Below are 18,528 nucleotides of genomic sequence, written 5' to 3' on the forward strand. Positions count from 1 at the left end.
CATAAGTTATTACCATTTTACCCTCATATTTGGACCAGAAATAAATTCAATGAAAGCAATTTTAAAATATTGTAAATAACTTTATGCAATGAAATTTTGTATACAAATGATAATATATTATTATATGATTAAATATTATTTTATATTTAATTTTTAACTATTTAATCACATGATAATACATCATTATTTATAGACAAAATTGTATATATAATATTACTCAACCAAATATAATCTGACATTTGATTAATAACGTAGAAATCAAATATTGTCATAGCAAGACAACAAAACCAACCATAACTTCCCACACAACACAAGAATGACATAACCTTAATTAGTTTTACCCATTATTATGATCACAAAACAAAATCTCCTTTCTCCTGTTTCCAATTCACTGTGCAAATACATGAATTATATTCGACTTTGACACTCATTACTGAGAGGAATTACCTCACATCACCCACCATCTTGTTTGTTTATAAGGAGTCTAGATTCTAGCATATAGCAGCAACAGCTTCAAACTTCAAGTTGTAAAACGCAGTAGCTATAGTTATAGGATGTTGTTTAGGCTATAACTTCTAACTATGAAAACGAAGCTCAATACGACTGAAGCCACTCGCAGTCTCAGTGTTGAAAAGAATGCTGAATGATGGAAGAAAACAATTTGCCAGAGATAATATGAATCATATCGGATTTCACCGGAACATAAAGTAGCTGTCAAGATTTATGGCTTTTGCCTGAATCTTGGAATGATCGCAAGAGAAGAGAATGAATCATCAAATTCAATCTAAGAAGACACTCTCTCAGCCTTTGCACCTAAATCAGCCATAGTCTAACACAACTCTAGGTACAGTTCAAGATTATGAGTCAAATACATTTGCAACAGAAAAACTCCACATATTTTCAAGTACACTGCAGTTGCTAAAACTTACATCTCCATCCATGATAATGAACAAACAATGGCATAGTCAGAAACACTTTAAAAATTAGCAGTAAAAAATTAATAGAATATTAATCAAAATATACTCGTCTACAACTAAATTTATATTTTTAGGAGATCTCAGAATTCAACTTGAACAATTATTACTATTTTACAAGCATTTTATTGCCAAAAATACATATCTTCTCAAATCTTACATGCACCTTAGAAGTTATATTATTTCAGAGCAAAGATTTCACCTGCCATAGAAAATTATTGCCATCTATGCCCAAATCTCCCAATTGAACCCCATTTGACTATCATGAAAACAAGTATACTGAACAATCAATGATGAAGCTTGCCCCAGAGAGTTAAAATAACAACTAAACTCTTCATGATAAACACCTTTTCTCCATCCCACATAGCTAAATCAGTTAGACATTTGCCATATGAAGTCGAACCATTCAACCAAGTAGTCTCTTTCTGAAATCTCCCAGAAGATTACCACTGTTGTCAAAACGGAATAGCTTCAGAATTGAGATGACAAAACTCACTAAACATTATTCAACAACTAAAAGAAACCACTGTTATTAGCTTGATACCAGCATCTGGTAAATTTATGCTCTCCTAATATGCCACAATTCATCACTAAACATCTAAACTCTAGCTACAGAGAGAATTGAATCGCTAGGGTCACCACTCATACATTGAAATTTTAATCCAGTTAACAGATAACATTTGACTGACTCTTTCCTTCACTCTTTCAAGAAATAAAATCTCCCTTAAAGCACTTTTCACAACCTCAAACTCTTTGAACCCCAAATGTAGTTGAGCTTCTCAACTAGAAATACACCTTCAACAGACTTAACAATCATAAGCCCTAAACTTCATTGGTTTTCAATCCTAATAAGTTCCAAATCACACACGAAGACAATGGTAGTAAGCATGTAACAAAATTCAAAGATTCACTGCATCTTTCAATGCATACAAGATGCCAACCGCAGAGACTATGAATATCCAAAATCAACAATATAAATGAAGGCCTAAAACTATAGAGAAAACTTAATATGCCTATTCTTATTAGAACCAGAATACTAAACAAGTGTATGGACATTTTATGTGGCTAAAACTTTGAAAACGGGGAAATTCTGAAGGCATAAGAATCTGAGTAAGGAATCATTATTTCAGGAAAATTCCGGAGGTAAAAATGGAAAATTCTTACAACAATGATAGAATGGGCAACTTATAAAGTCCATATTCTCCTCTTAATCAGAACATGCTACAAAGTTGAAAAATTCTTTCAAACCCTGTCAACCACCAATGAACAAATTTCCCTGAATTAACCCTGCAGTTCAGTAAAGCTTTCACTGGGTGTCATCGTTCCTAGCATATTTATAAAAGTTCACCAGTGAGACCAATAGTTCACAGCACCAACTAAAATCACGTAAAAGTACACGGTAGCCAACTGAGTTGACATGGAACCTGCACTAGAAAACACTTTGACCATGCTAAGTAAATATTTCTCAGCTCCAAATATAAGCACAATTACTAAGTATTGGCCACATCCAATCGTTTCAACTTTCAACCTTGCTTGCCTATCATACTAAAATTACACGAATTATCAATAGGGCAATTTACCAAATTACTAAAATTATATTTGGCAAAATTAAATCTAGAAGTTACCCAAGAATAAGAATTCTAGGTCCTTAAAGTTAGTCATGATACTAAATAAACAACTGCCGTTAATACTTATCCAACTTCCTAATACAAAATTTATGGGCAATAACAAGAAGAAATAAACAGACATTTGAGTACAAAACAACAAGAGTATCCCCCATAGTTTATAATAAATATCCAACAAAAGCAAAGAAAAATTAGGTGTTTCTTCTTTTCACATGTCTTTAACTTGACAACATTTACAACACAAGCCCTAACTAAATAACCAGTGAAAGACTATCAATTCCTATTCCAACAACTGGCACTTAAATCTTTGAATTAACTTCTGGGCAAAGATAAATTTACAAAAAAAGAAAAAAAAAATACCTTGTAAACGGATAGTGCCCTAAACTCCTAAGAATTATACCGATACAATTTAATTTAGCCTTTTTTTTTTTTCACCTCAAAGCCCTCTCCATGTAGGACTAGGAATCGGCACTGTCGGCGAAAGCGGAAAATTTAACTGGCCCGACGTGGGTGAGAACAACAGACTGGGAGAAAGTAAAGGGTAAGGTGACCGCGGTGAATTTAAGCAACCGAATGGCAGCGGTGAAGTCGGAAGTTGAAACTGAGGCTGCGGCTGTGGCTGTGGCTGTGGCTGTGGTTGGGGCTGTGACTCTGATTGTAGCATCTGTTGCTGTGCTGTCGGCGGGGCAGTGACCCCCTGCTGTTGAGATGTATCAGTTAAGTTGTTCCATCGGGGCGAAACTAACGGAGCCAGGGGAGAGAATCCCGAGAATTGTGGCTTGGCATTCGGATCGGTTGTCGATATTGAATTCTTTAGGTACCGCATGTAGGCCGAAACTGGAGATTCAGCCGCAGCGTGCACAGCCGGAAGAGGAGGAAGAGGCGATAAAGGAGCCGTGGACCGCGGGATGAAGTTGGTATTACTGGGTGCGCATGGTAGCATGGGAGGGGGACGGTTGCTAACGTGCGCGAGGGGCGGAGGACGGATGCGCTGGAGACGAGAACTGGGAGGCTTAGGTTGGTGTATAGGTGGAGGAGTTGAAAACCGCTCGTGATTGGGCGACCCAGTAAGTTTCTGTACCACAGCTCTGAAATCGTTCTTGTTGATATTGTAGACCGGTGGCTGATGTTGGGGTTGCGGCTGAGGGGGTTGATTTTGATTCTGGTCAAAAGTGGAAGTGGGTTTCTTGATGATGGGATTATTAGTACTAACAGAGGCGGAGGCGGCGGCGGCGGCGGGGGGTTTAGAAATCTTGTGAGAAAGCTTATTAAGCTGCTTGAGATAATGATCTCTACTATTGGTAGTGGTGGAGGAGGTAATGTTGTCAGCTGAAGAATGACAGCTTTTATCCATTAGAAAACACACAAACTCTTTCTCTGTGTACAGCAGCAAGCAACTCTGTTTATGGCGGACTGGACTTGAGGGTCGGCTAGTAGGGACAGAGTGAGGGGCAGAGAGAGATAGACCGTAAACATAAATAAAAAATTAATAAGTTAAATTGAGATTAACAGTGGCAGCCGGATAAAAGAGAGGAAATTGTGAGCGCTATGTTTTTTGGGTTGGGTTGGGTTGGGTCAGTAGTAATAATACTAAAAGGAAAGTAGAGACACGACCTATAAAAGAAGGCAGACCGCTCGCTGCATGAAGGTTGCGTTACTAAGTGTGTCTCTACGTCAACATTGCTTTGGCTTTAATCACGGGAGAACTTCACTTTCTGTCTTTATTCATTTCTAATTTTGTGTGGGCGAAAAGACTTGTACCCACCCTACGCACAATGGAATTTTAAAATTATATTTGTTAATTTTTAAAAATTTAAATATTTATTTAAAAATTAATTTTTATTAAAAAGTTTTTTTCTTTTTTTAACATTAACAAAAAGAAAAAAATTTATCAATTAAAGATGGTTATCGATTCTTTATCTTATTTTTAAATAATCACCATCGTCAAAGATGATTATTGAAAAAAAAAAATTTAATTGAAAAGTGAAATAATTACTTTTTAAAATTTATAAACTTTTGATGTAGAAAAATTGTGAGATTTTTAAATATGAGAAGAAAATATATTAAAATTTTTATTTTTTTAATAAATAATAATTTTATTCATAATTTTAACTAAGATTTTTTCTAAAAATTTATTTATCACTTTAAGATTTTATTATTTACTTTTTCTATAGCAGTGTACAAATATTTCTCTACCCTTTCAATTACATTTTTCTATCTACAAGCTAAGCTTAACACCATTAATAAAAAATTACTTTAAAAACATTTAATAGTTATTTTAATTCTCAAATTTCAAAAAAAAAAGGTGTAAAAAAATAAATTCCTTCCCTTTTTCTTATTTCTTTCTTTTTGCTCCTTTTTCCTTTTTTTTTTTTTTTTAACCACTACCCGGTGGTGTTAAATAGGTTTTAGACAGACCTATAATTTGACATAAATATAATTTTTTTAGCTTAACACAAAAAACTCAAGATTATATTAATCTTGTAAATTATGATGTAAGGTTTACGAATTAGTTTGACATAGTAACAGATAATTTTTTTATTAATATTGTTATATGAGTTCTAATACAACTCACTACTTTAATGAGTTAAAATAATTATAAAATTAATTTTATATAAATAAAAATAAGTTTTCATTTTTCAAGGTTGGCCCACATTACGCATCAAACGGGGCATGCCCTAGAGGCTTCAAACTTAGAAATTTTATTAGGTTGGTCTAACACGAAAGTCTATCAAATAACAAGTTTTAATTTGACGTAACTTGGCCCACCGTTACATTTACCACCACTAAATGTCACAATCAAAACTAGATCTATCACAACATAAAACTCTTTGTGGTAAGTCCTCCCTTTCATCATCTTCACTATCATCGTCTTCATCATCTTTATCACCATCTTCACCCCACTATTATCACTGTCTTTATCACAACAAAAGAAATAAAGGCCAAATTATATCATTACAAAAACTGATAAAATAATAAATTGGTGTGAACTATCATTTCCTAATATTAACAAATTAAATAAGAAAATAAGGAATTGATAATAAGAGATAAAACACCATAAAGAAAAATATGAGAATTTTAAGGATTTTTTATTTTAAAATTAAAAAAATATACTTTGTTTTGGTATGAAATTGCTTTGTGTTTTGTATAAAAATACAATGAAATCATTTAAAAATATGAAAATATATAATATAATTATTTAATATATATATATATATATTTATAATTCAATAAATATATAAAATATATTGTTTATATATTTTAATTAAAAAATACAAAAAACATGTTTAACGGTCCACAGACTTAACAACTAGGATACTTATTGTGATTTTTGAATCCAGATAATAATAAATAATTATAGTGTTTTTGGAATTTTACAATGCCATTGCCGGTCAAATTGGCGTTACCTTATAACGCGAAAGCTCGCCAGCCAACAAGTTGAATCAAGCTGGCCCCTCTGTTGTACTCTTCTTTGGACACAACGCAAGACAAGACAAGGCTGCAACAAAGCTTTTGTTTGCGTATCGATATCATCATCCTTCTTCTTTTCCTTTTATTTTATTCTCCTTTTCTTTCTTTCTCGTAAGGCAGGAATTTAAGCTGGGGTAAATTTATAGTCCCAATGGATGGATAATATATCATGTTAAATATGACAGTTCTGGGGTCAAGTTTTTGATAATATATTTTTTATTTATTTAATTTAATAATTAAAAATTTTGAATTCAAATTTTTTATTTTTTATCACTTAAATAATCTTTTGGGCAAAAAAAAAATCATGGATAATATGAAAGGGAGGGAACTATTTCAGTCAAAAAGCTGTGGCTGAAGAGGTGTTGTTGCCTGTTAACATCAGCAACCTATTTGTACGAAAAGGATGGCAAGAATCTACGAAGCAATTACCATTCATTCCTCCACCACTTTTAAAAGGAAAATGCAATAAATTGATCCTCTAACTTTTCTTTTTTATTGGAATTGCTTTCATTGATTGCAAGTCCCAAGTCCCAAGTCCCGGTGTTGTTTTACAATACAACGCATGTAATGTTATTGTCACTTCAGTTGAGTATAATATTTTTCTTTCTTAAACTTCACTCCTAAAATACTTTTAATTATTTCAACTCCGTCTCTGAGTGGACAGGGACCCAACTTTTTCTTCTTGGTGGGTAGGGCAGCAGGCGAGGAAATTAACTGAAAATTTAATTGAAAAAGTCATATATAATAATAATACCAACAATCTATATTGTCTTTATCTTTGACGAATGGGGTTGGCATTGAACAGAAATAGGCTCAGATTTGAACATCGTTTTCCAAAGATGCTTGACTAATTCTCCCCCCACCAAATCGAACAGTTCAAAATTATTTTTCAAACACAAATTCGTTAAGAGAAATTTTATGTGGAGTTGTTTTGACCAGTTCAAACTTGGATTTTGATTGGTTGGTGATGAGTTAATTATCTTTCCCTTCAACAAATAAATATCAATAATCAATCCCACTTTATTTATTTTGCTTAAAATGGTTAAGCCGTCGTCAATGTTTATAGTATTGTTTGTTTAGATAATATTTTATTATTAAAATAAAAAATTATTTTTGAATTAAAGAGTTTGAGTTCAAGTTTTTTAACATATTCTTGACGAACTTGGTCTAAGAGCTCAATATTTTACTTGTTTGATCCCAAAAAAAAAATTTGATTCGATCTAAAAAAGATAATTCAATTCAGATAAAGTTTTTTATTACCAAAAAGAAAAAAATAAAAGATTACCACTCTTTAATATGTTTAGACTTTATTTGGAATTTCTTATTATAAAAAAAAAAATTATCACTCTTTAATATATTTAGACTTAAATTAAATAAAAATAAAATTATAACAAAATTAAAATTATTTTGATAATTTTTTAATAATTAAAAAAATATAATAATTAAATTAAAACCTATATTATTCATCACATCAATTTAATAATAAATTTTATTATAATTTTTTATTATTTAAAAAATTAAATAAGATAACATCATTAATAAAAATTATATTGAATATTCCATATAACCAAACACACCGTTGAGCACTGCAGGGAATCTTTCTTTTTCTCCTTGTTGTGACCCAGGGCTTGTATTTCTAGATGGCTATGGAGTATGACAGAAGCAATTGGGCCCCAAAGGCTTGCCGAATGCCCAGAGAGGAAGCCCCAATCATGCACGTTTTCACGTCCGATTTCAAGGGGCTTAAATTTGTTTATTGAGTAGATTGGATTTCAGTATCCGTTTCAAATACGATTATGATGGCCGAGCGAATCTTGATATTATATAATAAGTGAAAGGTCAAAGTATGTTACTATTAAATCTAGAACTCATAATGTAACCTTATTTCATATAACTATTACTTATCTAAATATCAAATCAACATTCTTAATAATCCACAAAAACGAAATTATAATAATATTAAATGAAAAAAACGGATCTCTTTATTGATAAAAAAAGATAAGGATGATTAATCTCTCTCCATTGATAGAAGAAAAGACGAATTATAGTTTCTTTGTTGATTTTGTTGACATCTCTTCATCTATCGATGGAGAGAGAGAGCCGATTAAGAGTTCAAGTGAAAAAAGAAGGTCATCGAAGATAATGATGATAGTGGGAAAGAGAAAAAAAAACTTTAGGTATGAGAGAAAAATAATATGTATTATAAATTATATTAAATTAATATAATATAATATATGTATTTTATATTATATAATACAATACAAAATATCAATAAAAATCAATACATATTTTTAGAAAAAAAATGATGATATATTATAGATATATTTGAGAAATATTAAAATTTAAAAGTATTTGTGATATTTTTTAAAAGATGGATGCGATTACCTATTAAAAAAAATAAAATTTTTAATACTTAGTACAATTCGCGACTCGCGTTTCGACCCCTGTGTTAAAGAAACCCAGTCATGGACCAATGACCCCTTGCTAACTGCACTCTAGGGCCGGTTCAGCCTGGTCCAGTCCAACTAGCGACCCAGTTACTATAGTTTCTAGATGGCCATACGACTATTTCCCACCCAAGGTTTGATGTTTTCTCAAATATCTCCCCTTTAACTATGGAAACACCAAACACCCACCCATAAGCAGTTAAAATTAACGGTGGTAAAAGTAAAATCATCATTTTCTCTATAATATTAAAAAATAAACTAAAATATAATATATTTTTGCCCCCCAAAACTTTGAAAACTAAAATTTTCCTTCAGCCTAAGTTTTAAAAAATGACAGTTTCACCCTAGGGTTTCGTTTTGAAATCTTCGACGACATCTCCGGCTCCATTACCGACGGCCTCTCCCTCCTGAAGCATCCTCTCCTTCCGACGATATTTTTCCTCCCATTTGGAGGTCTGATCGATGTCAGAGACGCCTTGGGAGACGAAGAACTTCATCGGGGAAGACGAAGTCGTCGTCTTCCCAAAGGTCTTCTTCTGGGAAGATGAAGAATTTCATCTTCCTCGACAAAATTCTTCATCTCTCAAGTCATCTTCGACGCCGATCAGACCTTCAAATGGGACAAAAGAGATCGCTGAAAGGAGATGATGCTTCGGGAGAGAGAGGCCATCGACAATGGAGTCGGAGATGTCGTCGGAGATTTTAAAACGAAACCCTAGGGTGAAACTGCCATTTTTTAAAACTTAGGCTAGAGGAAAATTTTAGTTTTTAAAGTTTAGGGGGGTAAAAAGAGATAAAATTTTCAGGCGTTAGGGTTCTGTTAAATTTAACCTGCCATGAGTGGGTATTTAGTGTTTCTATAGTTAAATGGGGGATATTTGAGATGACATCAAACCTTGGGTTGGAAATAGTCGTTTGGCCTTTCTAGATTGTAAAAGTTATTCTGTTCGGTCCCCATATTTCACGGAGCTCCGAAAGATACAAGGAAACGTGGCGGATGCTGAATGCAGTAAAACACTTTTCACCCCAAAAGCGAAACAGTAAAAATTACCGAGTGCTCACTCACCCTTCCATGGCATCTCCCATCCTCCCTTGCTAAGTAATAATCTACCTTTGCCGCCTTTTGATACTAAGCGACTACCAGTTGGAGAACACATTGCTTTTTTATCCATCAATGGCAGAGGCCCGAAACGACAAAACTCGGTCCCTAGCCGAGGTGCCGTTTCACTTTCTTCCTTTTTTTTTTTTAATTTTTCAACGAAATAATCATTGGTCCAACAAATTCACATTATCGTAAATGTTCGATCCTTGCTTCTTGTACCTGATTTGACTTGGAATGATCTGTTAGTATAATTTCCAAAAGTATCTTATAACAATTTAAATTTTAATGGTAAGTTGGTTTTGCACTGGTTTAGTTGATTGAGAGTTCTACCGACATCTGATTATGATTAAAGAAATCCGGTGGAAATTTAATGTTGACGCAATGTGAAGCATGATTTTTCTTTTCTAATCTGCACAGAATGAAATATAAGCTAACCCTATAAACTAGCTTTTGTTTCTTCTCTGGATTTTAGACTGATTTATTGCATGATAATGTTCTTTAAATTGCAATTTGTTTTCAGTTTGCAGATATTCTTAATTTTAACGGTGGTGTGGACTGTTTGGGTTCATTGAGGTTTGAGGATCTTCTTTAGTTTTTTGCATAGATTAAAAAAAAAAAAAAGGAAAAACACAATTGATGTTTGCCGGATGCTAATGAGTATTAGATGTAGACACTTTGTAGGTTTGCCCACAATGCTTCAAAGCTTCATCATAAATTTTAAAATGCTTGCCTACAGCCTCCAAGCTTGTAACATTGAGCTTGGTTGGAAATGAAATAGCTCAAACAGGTTTTATACGACTGTCAAGCATGAATGAAATAGCCTTTAGGCTTTGACCATATTAACTGTTTTTATGTTAACAAGGGTGCAAATTCTTCCTATTTATTCAGCATCAAACATATTCAACATTGTTTATTTTTTCCTGATTATACTTTCAGCTAATTACTGGGAAATTCATTTTGGATTGATGTGTAGGAATATTTGTTGAAGGAAAAAGAGAAGGAAGATGTGAGTTTGACTATAAAACTTGTGGAGGAAAACAGTGGTGAATCTGCTGCTGAGGAAAGCTGTGAAACTACTGAAAACTCGGTCTATCAGGAGGAAGCTGCAGAAGAATCACCGGAGATAAAGGTTGGTAATTGCCCATAACTGTTGTTTGCTAGCTGACCAGCTATCCACGTGATGTGTTGCTAGTTGCATCTGTGTGCTTTCTGTTGACTTGTTTATTTTGATTTACTTGTTGGTGTATAGCTGGAGACAGCACCTGCAGATTACCGTTTCCCAACTACAAATCAAACAAGGCATTGCTTTACCCGTTATATTGAGTATCACCGGTGAGTTAACCTTTTCTTTTCAATTAATTATGAAGCTAGTCATAAGTTGAAGTATATTCTTGATCATTTTGGTCTTTGCAGCTGTGTTGCTGCAAAGGGAGAAGGAGCCACAGAGTGTGATAAGTTCGCTAAATATTATCGTTCTCTTTGCCCTGGCGAATGGGTATGTATTCCCAACACATGGCATGCCCCAAGAAGTTATATATACCTTTGTTTCTCAAATGCATTTTGAGATATTTTTAACCATTCAGATGTTAGGAGAAATATGCATATACATGATATCGGCAGAACTATACAGTACTGCTGTGTGACTTGTATTCATTTTGTCACTTTTGGGAGGTTATTAATTTGGATTTTGCTAAATATGTAGTGTTTATGAAATGGTATTGATTATACTGATCTGAATGCTTTCTAACCCTCTGTTTGAAGAAACTTTCCACTCTGTCCAGGCCATACACTTAACCACTTTTTCAAACCCTTTGTTTCAGGAACCTGTGTTCATTATTTCTTAGAAATCCTATCCACTTAAAATAAAAAAAAGGAAAGCATTTTTCACCTCTGCCAATGTGATTGTCTCTGCATATGAAATTTTAGTATGGATACTGATTGCACATTCTATTATGGGGCTGCAAATTGTTTTCCTTATCAATAAATTAGTTCTAAACTTTTTTTCACTAAATACTTTCAACTTCATAGCGAAGATAGCAGTTCTCTTTATTCTGCTGCTTAATTGTGGAATGCTGTAATCTTATATTTTACATATTTCCTTAGACTGAAACTTGTTGCCGTTTTGTCTGACCATATTATCTTTGGCTGAATTTGTTATTATGTTAATGTTTCTTTTTCGGCTAACTTTATATTGTATATGGTTTTCAGATTGAAAAATGGAATGAGCAAAGGGAGAATGGCACCTTCCCTGGTCCTCTTTAGATGGTGCCTTTTTCGCAAGCTGGGATGCTGTTTGCTTCCTGCTGTTAAACATGAGTTGCGATTTTGAATCCATAGATAAAATTCTTGGTTGAGAAGTGAATTCTCAGATACGCTTTCTAAAATTTAATGAGTGAATAAAAAATTTTCGGGTTGTCAATTAGACCTAGTTCATGCCCAAATGCCAAGACAAAAAGTTCTTACTTGCCATACGTCGAGATAAGTTTTTACCTGTCTTATTTTTCCTACGGCGGACTGCTTGCTGCATAAGGTTACAGGGTACTTATGGAACCACTAAATCTGTAGAATTATGCATCAAGATTAATAATGAGATGAGTCTTTTTTGGCCGGTAATGTCTCATACTGAAAATTTATATTTACATATTTATGATCGGGAAATTGAAATTTGTACTCTTATTTTAATCTGTGTATACATAAATGTCACTCATTCTAAAGTTTAAACAAATATACTACAACAGTAATCAACTTCTTTAAAATATTTCTCTTTAATCTTTCATGCAGAGATTAGAAAAAGTTACAGAGAAAATCTCTATATAAAAGATTAAAGAGGGGTATTTTGGAAAAGCTGAAATATTGTGGTATATTTATTTAAGTTTTAGAATGAGTAGTATTTATGTATATACGAATTAAAATAAGGGTAAAAATTTCAATTTCCCTTTATGATCGTAAGATTAGATATAGACTAGGCAAAGGGCTGGGCTAGGCTGACTTTGGTGTGGTCTGCAGTGCCTAATGGTTGGGCTATATTTAGACTCGTTAATTGGTAGGCCGAATGAGCCGATCGACTAGGATTGTAAGGCCTGAGGCATAGCTCAAAGTCCTTTCAAGATATGTCTTTACAAACTTTTAATGGGTTAATCTGGAGGCTTTTGTATGTCAAATTGACATGTTACTTTTTATTTTAAAAATTAATAATTTATTATTTAATAATAATTTTTTAATTAAGCCAAATAGGGACAATATCTCTAATATTTTACTAAAAAGATCTTGTTCACGGTGGAGAAAAACTATAATTACATGATAAAAAAATAAATTAAATCATAAATTTTTCATGTATCATTGTATTGATATCAATTTATCACTCTGCTTTAGGCATCTTCAATATTTTCCCGGTTAATTGTACTTGATTGTTTTAAATGTGTTTTAAAGGAGTTGGTATCTCTTATTTTGCTTAATTTTAATTTTATGTAGTAAGTGGTAGAGTTTCTGCATATTGACGGAAAATAATTGAAACAAAAGAACAAATGGACAGTTGTAGAACTATTCTAAATGAAGAGATTGATGTTGGGTATGAGTTTGAAATATTTATTATATTTTAAACAGAAAATGTAATTAAATAATTGAAACGAATTCACTTTTGTAGTCAAATAATGGGCGAAAAATGGTTTGCATGCACTTATTTTGTGAAAAAAAAAAAGGAATTAAATGAAAAACAAAATTATAGGGATTAGGTTTACATGTACTCACTTTAATAAGAAATTTAAATGCTAAAAATAATATAAATATTAATCTTATTTTCAAATAAATATATTTTCACTAAAGATGGTGTCATTCTAACCTTTTTAACAAAGGTTTCAGAAATAAAACACCCACTACCTTGACAAGATGGGTAAAGTTATTGATTGTATGAAAAATCGATTGAAAGACTATTATTCCACCTGATTGCACCTAATGATATTTGATTTTCGCTACAACTTACACCTCTCTATATTGGATTATGTCTTTCCTAATACGATTAATATACCATTAATTGAGTGCAATTCTCGTATGTTTTTTTGTAATTATTAAGTAAAGTAGATAAAAATTTATAAATTTTCTGAAATAAATTATTATTAAGCTCCAATAAAAACAAAGAATATTTTTATCTTTTTATTAATATAAAAAATACCAGATTTTGTTAATAAAATTAACAAATAGGTGTGAAGCTAAAAATATGTTCATAAATAATTCTATAAAAAAGGAGATTAAAATAATTATACGACTTTCACAAATGACAGCATCTAAAATAAATAAATAATAAAAGCGGGTCTTTTACGAGATAAATCGAGCAGAAAAATAGCGGTCTCATAGTTGAAAGGAAGGTCGCGCAGACACTGCATTATGGCAACTGCAATGCATACAATGAAGCTTGTAGCAATTCCTGCATCCCTTTCTTCTTCAAGCTTCATTTTTAGGCCAATTTCCAAAACCCTACGCTTAGGTTTAATTTTCCGCCATAATTATTCTCAAAAGCTTCCCTTTCCGTTTCTCGCTAGAGCACTTTCCTCCCCTGCCTTACAAATCGCCGAAATCACGGATAGCAAAGGTGAGCATAGTTCTTATTATCATTATTTATTTGACTTTTAATATGGACTTTGATTTAATTTTTCTTTCTTTGGAGTTGGTTTAGTCGTGAAGCCTCAATGGAAGGCTGCGATTGATTTCAAGTGGATAAGAGAGAATAAAGAAGCTGTTTCTGCCAATATATTAAACAGGAATTCCAATGCTAATTTGGAACTTGTACTTCAGCTATATGAGAACATGTTGAATGTCCAGAAGGTTAGGTTTCTCTTTAATCAACTGCGCTTTATGTTAATGTGTTCGAACTATATATTATCTGTACATTTCAGAATGTAATTGAAAGCATCAACTTTTTTGGCTTCAAGAGTCACTCGGAATTTTGAAAGAAGCAATAAATTTGTAATCTTCACGACTGTACCATATGATCCTAATTGTAAATGTATGCAATTTGAGTTGAGGTTCTAATAGGTGTTTTTGTTTCTTCAGTTAAGGCGTTATGGAATTGTAAATGCATATAAAATAACGGCAAATCATTTAAAATGTAATAATATTTGTTCTGATAGTACATATCCTCACTTTATTAATAAGAAGTTTTAATGTAGTTCAACCCTGAATTCAATTTTTCATTGCTTTTAGCTCCATTTCAAGAATTTGTGTTTAGAATTTAGCTTAACTGAACAGTAATAACAAATTTTATACATAAAACCTAATTGCAAATTTGAACTGCTTTCCTTCTCTGTGTTATCTAATTGTCACTCACAGATAGCAGGAAGTTGAACGGCTTCGTGAGGAAAGGAATGTGGTTGCAAACAAAATGAAACGAAAACTTGAACCGTCTGATCGTCAAAAACTCATAGAAGAAGGTATGGGCAGAGTATATTATCATGCTTTTAGCATCCTTTTGCATCATATTGTCTTCTTCATTATTTTTTTTATTTTGCATCAGGAAAGAATTTGAAGGAAGAACTCATGACTTTGGAAGAAGACCTGGTTAGACTTACTGATGAGCTTCAGCAAGAAGCACAATGTATACCGAATATGACTCATCCAGATGTTCCTGTAGGAGGAGAGGATCGTTCAACAATGAGAAAAATGGTATCTCAATTCTTCTGATTTATTTTCCCATCTCTGTGTATGCGCTTCTGTGTGTGTAATCATTTGTTTGATGGCACGTTGATGAACCCAGTTTCATATAGCCTTAATTCAATTTTCTATGTGCTCCTGTAGGTTGGTAGCCCATGCGAATTTAACTTCTCTGTCAAAGATCACCTGCAGCTTGGGAAAGAACTGGATATCCTCGAGTTTGATGCAGCTGCAGAGGTACCAAAAGCATATTTTATTGGTATTGTGAATCTAATTAGACATTTAGAGGTTTAAAATTCTGGATTCTCACACATCTTAGGTTCCTACTGATAGGAGCTCATTAATGACAATTTTACTTAGCTCAGCACAATCTTAGTTTTTCAGTAAGAAACTGACTTCTTTTAGTATGAATTGTTCTTGTATTGTGCATCAATTGGAAGGAATAGCAATTGAAAATAATATTACTTGGTTAATCAAGATATCTGGCTTAAAGTTGGTTCACTGATATTCTTCAGTATTTCCTTGAATTTCATTAGCAGTATGGAATTGTAAACTTGAATTGTCCTTGTATATTCAGTCACTGCAAAACAGTCCCCATGTATGTACATTTTATAATTAAATGACCTGCCGAAATCGGAAGAGTTGATTACTTATTAGGTTTGAACCCTTGATTTTACCCCCAAACAGTAGACCTTAGCAGTTCTCACTTCTTAAGTTTTTATATTCTTATTGTTAGTACAGGTCAGTGGCTCAAAATTCTATTACCTGAAGAATGAAGCTGTTATGCTTGAGATGGCCCTCATCAATTGGACGCTTTCAGAAGTGATGAAAAGGGGATTTACACCTTTAACGACTCCTGAAATTGTAAGATCCTCTGTTGTTGAAAAATGTGGTTTCCAACCTCGTGGGGCAAATACACAGGTATGTACTATATTCTGTTTCTGTAAACTTTTCTGAGGGAGAAATGCCGCCTTTCCAAGTATGCTTGTTACATTATGCTTGCCCTATGTCTTATTAATAATGGCCATTATGGTGTTGGTTTAATGAAAAATTCAACATATGAACCATTTGACCATGAGCTGGCCACTTTGCTGGGTCAAGATGACCCATGTTATTATTTGAGCATCAAGTTGGTCAGGATCTCTAGAAAGATGGAGCATATAAACTTTTCAGAGCAGTGATTTCTTGATAATCTTTCCAAATATGTAACAGGTCTATTCTATTGATGGTAGTGACCAATGCCTCATCGGCACAGCAGAGATTCCTGTTGGGGGAATTCATATGGATTCTATTCTTCCTGAGTCATTGTTGCCTTTGAAGTATGTGGCCTTTTCTCATTGCTTCCGCACTGAGGCAGGTGCTGCAGGCACAGCAACAAGGTAGTTCAGTAGGTGATATTCATTTCAGAGTTATTTAACCATCTTTAATTCTCTTTCAGTTTTGCCTTTTCTTATTACTTTGGAGACATCTGAATGATCGGAAGAAATGCACAGATCTTTAATCCTTCAACAAACGGGATAAAGTTAATTGATTGTATATTAAATGCATTATAAAAGAGGGGCACCATGAAAGCCATGAAAGTTAAGGTTCAAACTTTCAGGATAATCAAAAAGCAGGTGGTACTCTAGATGCGGCAGCTCTTATACTGGCTTTTAAGTATTATTTAATCCCCATAAATAAAAAAGCTACCTATCGGTGAACTGTACACTGCATGTTTAAGACTGTACCTTGTGCTGCATGTGCTTCTCTATGAAGGTGAAGTTCCTTGTTTTAGCCTGTTTGTCATGATATTATAAGATCGGGAAAACAAATTTCTGTGCAATTCCATAGGAACTGGTCAAAGTCAGTTGATTGTCATTCTTTTGTATATTCACTGAATTGGCCCTATTTCTGAGCTTGTGCACCACTATGCACATGCCATTCTTCAGTTGCAGTGTTCAAGCCTTGAAATTTAGTGCTTCATTACAAGTAGTCTCCATTATTCTTAAATTTCTGTTGATTTTCAAGTTTTTGTATTATATGGTAATCTTATGGAATTTCTGAGCAGGGGTCTTTATCGGGTTCACCAGTTCAGCAAAGTGGAGATGTTTATCTTATGCCAACCAGAGGAGAGCAATTCATGTCATGAAGAGCTCATTGCAATAGAAGAAGATCTCTTCTCATCACTAGGATTACACTACAAGTAGATATTCTCATCAACCATCCTTTTTGAAGTTTACATGGTTTTTCCTATGTTATTATCATGATAGCTGATGCTTTATTGACAGAACTTTGGATATGGCCACCGAAGATTTGGGTGCTCCAGCATATCGTAAATTTGATGTTGAGGCATGGATGCCAGGTTTAGGACGTTACGGTGAGGTATTGCAATAAGATAATCGAATTTTAACCCAGATTCCATGAGATTCACATATATTAGTCCTAAGACCATGAACTTTTCTATCCATCGTTGTGAAATATTTATTTATATGAGCAGATATCTAGTGCATCAAACTGTACAGACTACCAAAGCCGCAGACTGGGGATTCGTTACCGCCCTGCACAACTATCATCTACAAATTCTAAGAAGGGTAAAGGCCCAACACAGTTTGTTCACACATTAAATGCAACAGCTTGTGCAGTTCCGCGGATGATTATCTGTTTGCTGGAGAATTACCAGCAGGAAGATGGCTCTGTTATTATCCCCCAGCCACTAAGGAGCTTCATGGGTGGACTTGAGCGAATATCTCCTAGATCCCGCTAGGATGTTATTATAGCTCGACCATTGAAGCCCTTCATCAGTGAACTTGTAAGATCAAGCTAGGATTATTTAATCGTTAACTGTTTTGTTGGGGGTGGAATATTTATGGAGCAATTGTTGGTGATAAACGAAATCTTGCAGCTAGCCTTGATGGAACAAATAATAGAAGATACAAATTTTGATAAAAGAGATGAGTTATTGTTAGGAGGTGAATTTCAAGTGAATATTTTGATCCTCTTTTCTTTTAGCAGATGCATATTAAATATGAGTATTTATTTAAATACCAATTATAAGATTTCATATAAATGGAATGTCATTAATTTGCAAACAGAAAATGAGATATTGGACTTGTATTGTATTAGCAGGTAAATTGAGAGAATCTAAATACAAATTTATATTTTAAAAACAATTAATGCAAAGATCCATTTAAATTCATTTGATTGAATTAACTGAAATGTTCTCATAAACTATAATTTTTTATATAATCTTAAAAATTAGACATTTCCTCAAATTTTTATTTGATGAA

The 18,528-nt window shown here is 33.2% G+C and overlaps 3 protein-coding genes across 7 annotated transcripts; 2 read left to right on the forward strand and 1 right to left on the reverse strand.

The window, feature by feature from the left end:
- Window positions 1-1,012: 1,012 nt before the first annotated feature.
- Window positions 1,013-4,187, reverse strand: LOC123203694 (VQ motif-containing protein 9). Of its 3 annotated transcripts, XR_006499336.1 has the most exons (3): window positions 3,035-4,187; window positions 2,159-2,223; window positions 1,013-1,423 (listed from the first exon to the last, which is right to left on the reverse strand). XR_006499336.1 is itself a non-coding variant. In XM_044620139.1 (2 exons), the coding sequence occupies exon 1, from the start codon at window positions 3,951-3,953 to the stop codon at window positions 3,036-3,038; it is 918 nt and encodes a 305-aa protein (XP_044476074.1). In that variant the 5' UTR covers window positions 3,954-4,187; the 3' UTR covers window positions 1,013-1,423; window position 3,035. The 3 variants fall into 3 exon arrangements, 2 of the variants coding, with proteins under 2 accessions (XP_044476074.1, XP_044476075.1); XM_044620139.1 differs by lacking the exon at window positions 2,159-2,223; XM_044620140.1 differs by lacking the exons at window positions 1,013-1,423; window positions 2,159-2,223 and adding an exon at window positions 2,285-2,299.
- Window positions 4,188-9,548: 5,361 nt separating this feature from the next.
- LOC123203040 (cytochrome c oxidase subunit 6b-3-like) lies at window positions 9,549-12,041 on the forward strand. Of its 2 annotated transcripts, none has more exons than XM_044619194.1 (5): window positions 9,549-9,733; window positions 10,593-10,748; window positions 10,869-10,951; window positions 11,033-11,114; window positions 11,828-12,041. In XM_044619194.1, exons 1-5 carry the CDS (start codon window positions 9,692-9,694, stop codon window positions 11,879-11,881), a joined length of 417 nt encoding a protein of 138 aa, XP_044475129.1. In that variant the 5' UTR covers window positions 9,549-9,691; the 3' UTR covers window positions 11,882-12,041. The 2 variants fall into 2 exon arrangements, with proteins under 2 accessions (XP_044475129.1, XP_044475130.1); XM_044619195.1 differs by lacking the exon at window positions 9,549-9,733 and adding an exon at window positions 9,777-9,907.
- Window positions 12,042-13,932: 1,891 nt separating this feature from the next.
- LOC123202605 (serine--tRNA ligase, chloroplastic/mitochondrial) lies at window positions 13,933-18,189 on the forward strand. 2 transcript variants are annotated; one of them, XM_044618561.1, is made up of 10 exons: window positions 13,933-14,204; window positions 14,289-14,437; window positions 14,949-15,042; window positions 15,126-15,274; window positions 15,407-15,499; window positions 16,004-16,183; window positions 16,475-16,641; window positions 17,310-17,444; window positions 17,530-17,623; window positions 17,739-18,189. In XM_044618561.1, exons 1-10 carry the CDS (start codon window positions 14,000-14,002, stop codon window positions 18,003-18,005), a joined length of 1,533 nt encoding a protein of 510 aa, XP_044474496.1. In that variant the 5' UTR covers window positions 13,933-13,999; the 3' UTR covers window positions 18,006-18,189. The 2 variants fall into 2 exon arrangements, with proteins under 2 accessions (XP_044474496.1, XP_044474497.1); XM_044618562.1 differs by lacking the exon at window positions 13,933-14,204 and having other exon boundaries at window positions 14,299-14,437; window positions 14,942-15,042.
- Window positions 18,190-18,528: the final 339 nt, after the last annotated feature.

Source organism: Mangifera indica, chromosome 19, assembly GCF_011075055.1.
Source record: "Mangifera indica cultivar Alphonso chromosome 19, CATAS_Mindica_2.1, whole genome shotgun sequence".
Taxonomy (NCBI): Eukaryota; Viridiplantae; Streptophyta; class Magnoliopsida; order Sapindales; family Anacardiaceae; genus Mangifera; species Mangifera indica.

Excerpts from the sequence above, each read along its gene's own strand:
- LOC123203694 (XM_044620139.1), bottom strand. The coding sequence starts at position 3,953 with ATGGATAAAAGCTGTCATTCTTCAGCTGACAACATTACCTCCTCCACC.
- LOC123203040 (XM_044619194.1), top strand. The coding sequence starts at position 9,692 with ATGGCAGAGGCCCGAAACGACAAAACTCGGTCCCTAGCCGAG. Across the intron at positions 9,734-10,592 it reads AAACTCGGTCCCTAGCCGAG|GAATATTTGTTGAAGGAAAA; the intron begins GTGCCGTTTCAC and ends ATTGATGTGTAG. Across the intron at positions 10,749-10,868 it reads AAGAATCACCGGAGATAAAG|CTGGAGACAGCACCTGCAGA; the intron begins GTTGGTAATTGC and ends GTTGGTGTATAG.
- LOC123202605 (XM_044618561.1), top strand. The coding sequence starts at position 14,000 with ATGGCAACTGCAATGCATACAATGAAGCTTGTAGCAATTCCTGCATCC. Across the intron at positions 14,205-14,288 it reads CGAAATCACGGATAGCAAAG|TCGTGAAGCCTCAATGGAAG; the intron begins GTGAGCATAGTT and ends GAGTTGGTTTAG. Across the intron at positions 16,642-17,309 it reads GCTGCAGGCACAGCAACAAG|GGGTCTTTATCGGGTTCACC; the intron begins GTAGTTCAGTAG and ends ATTTCTGAGCAG.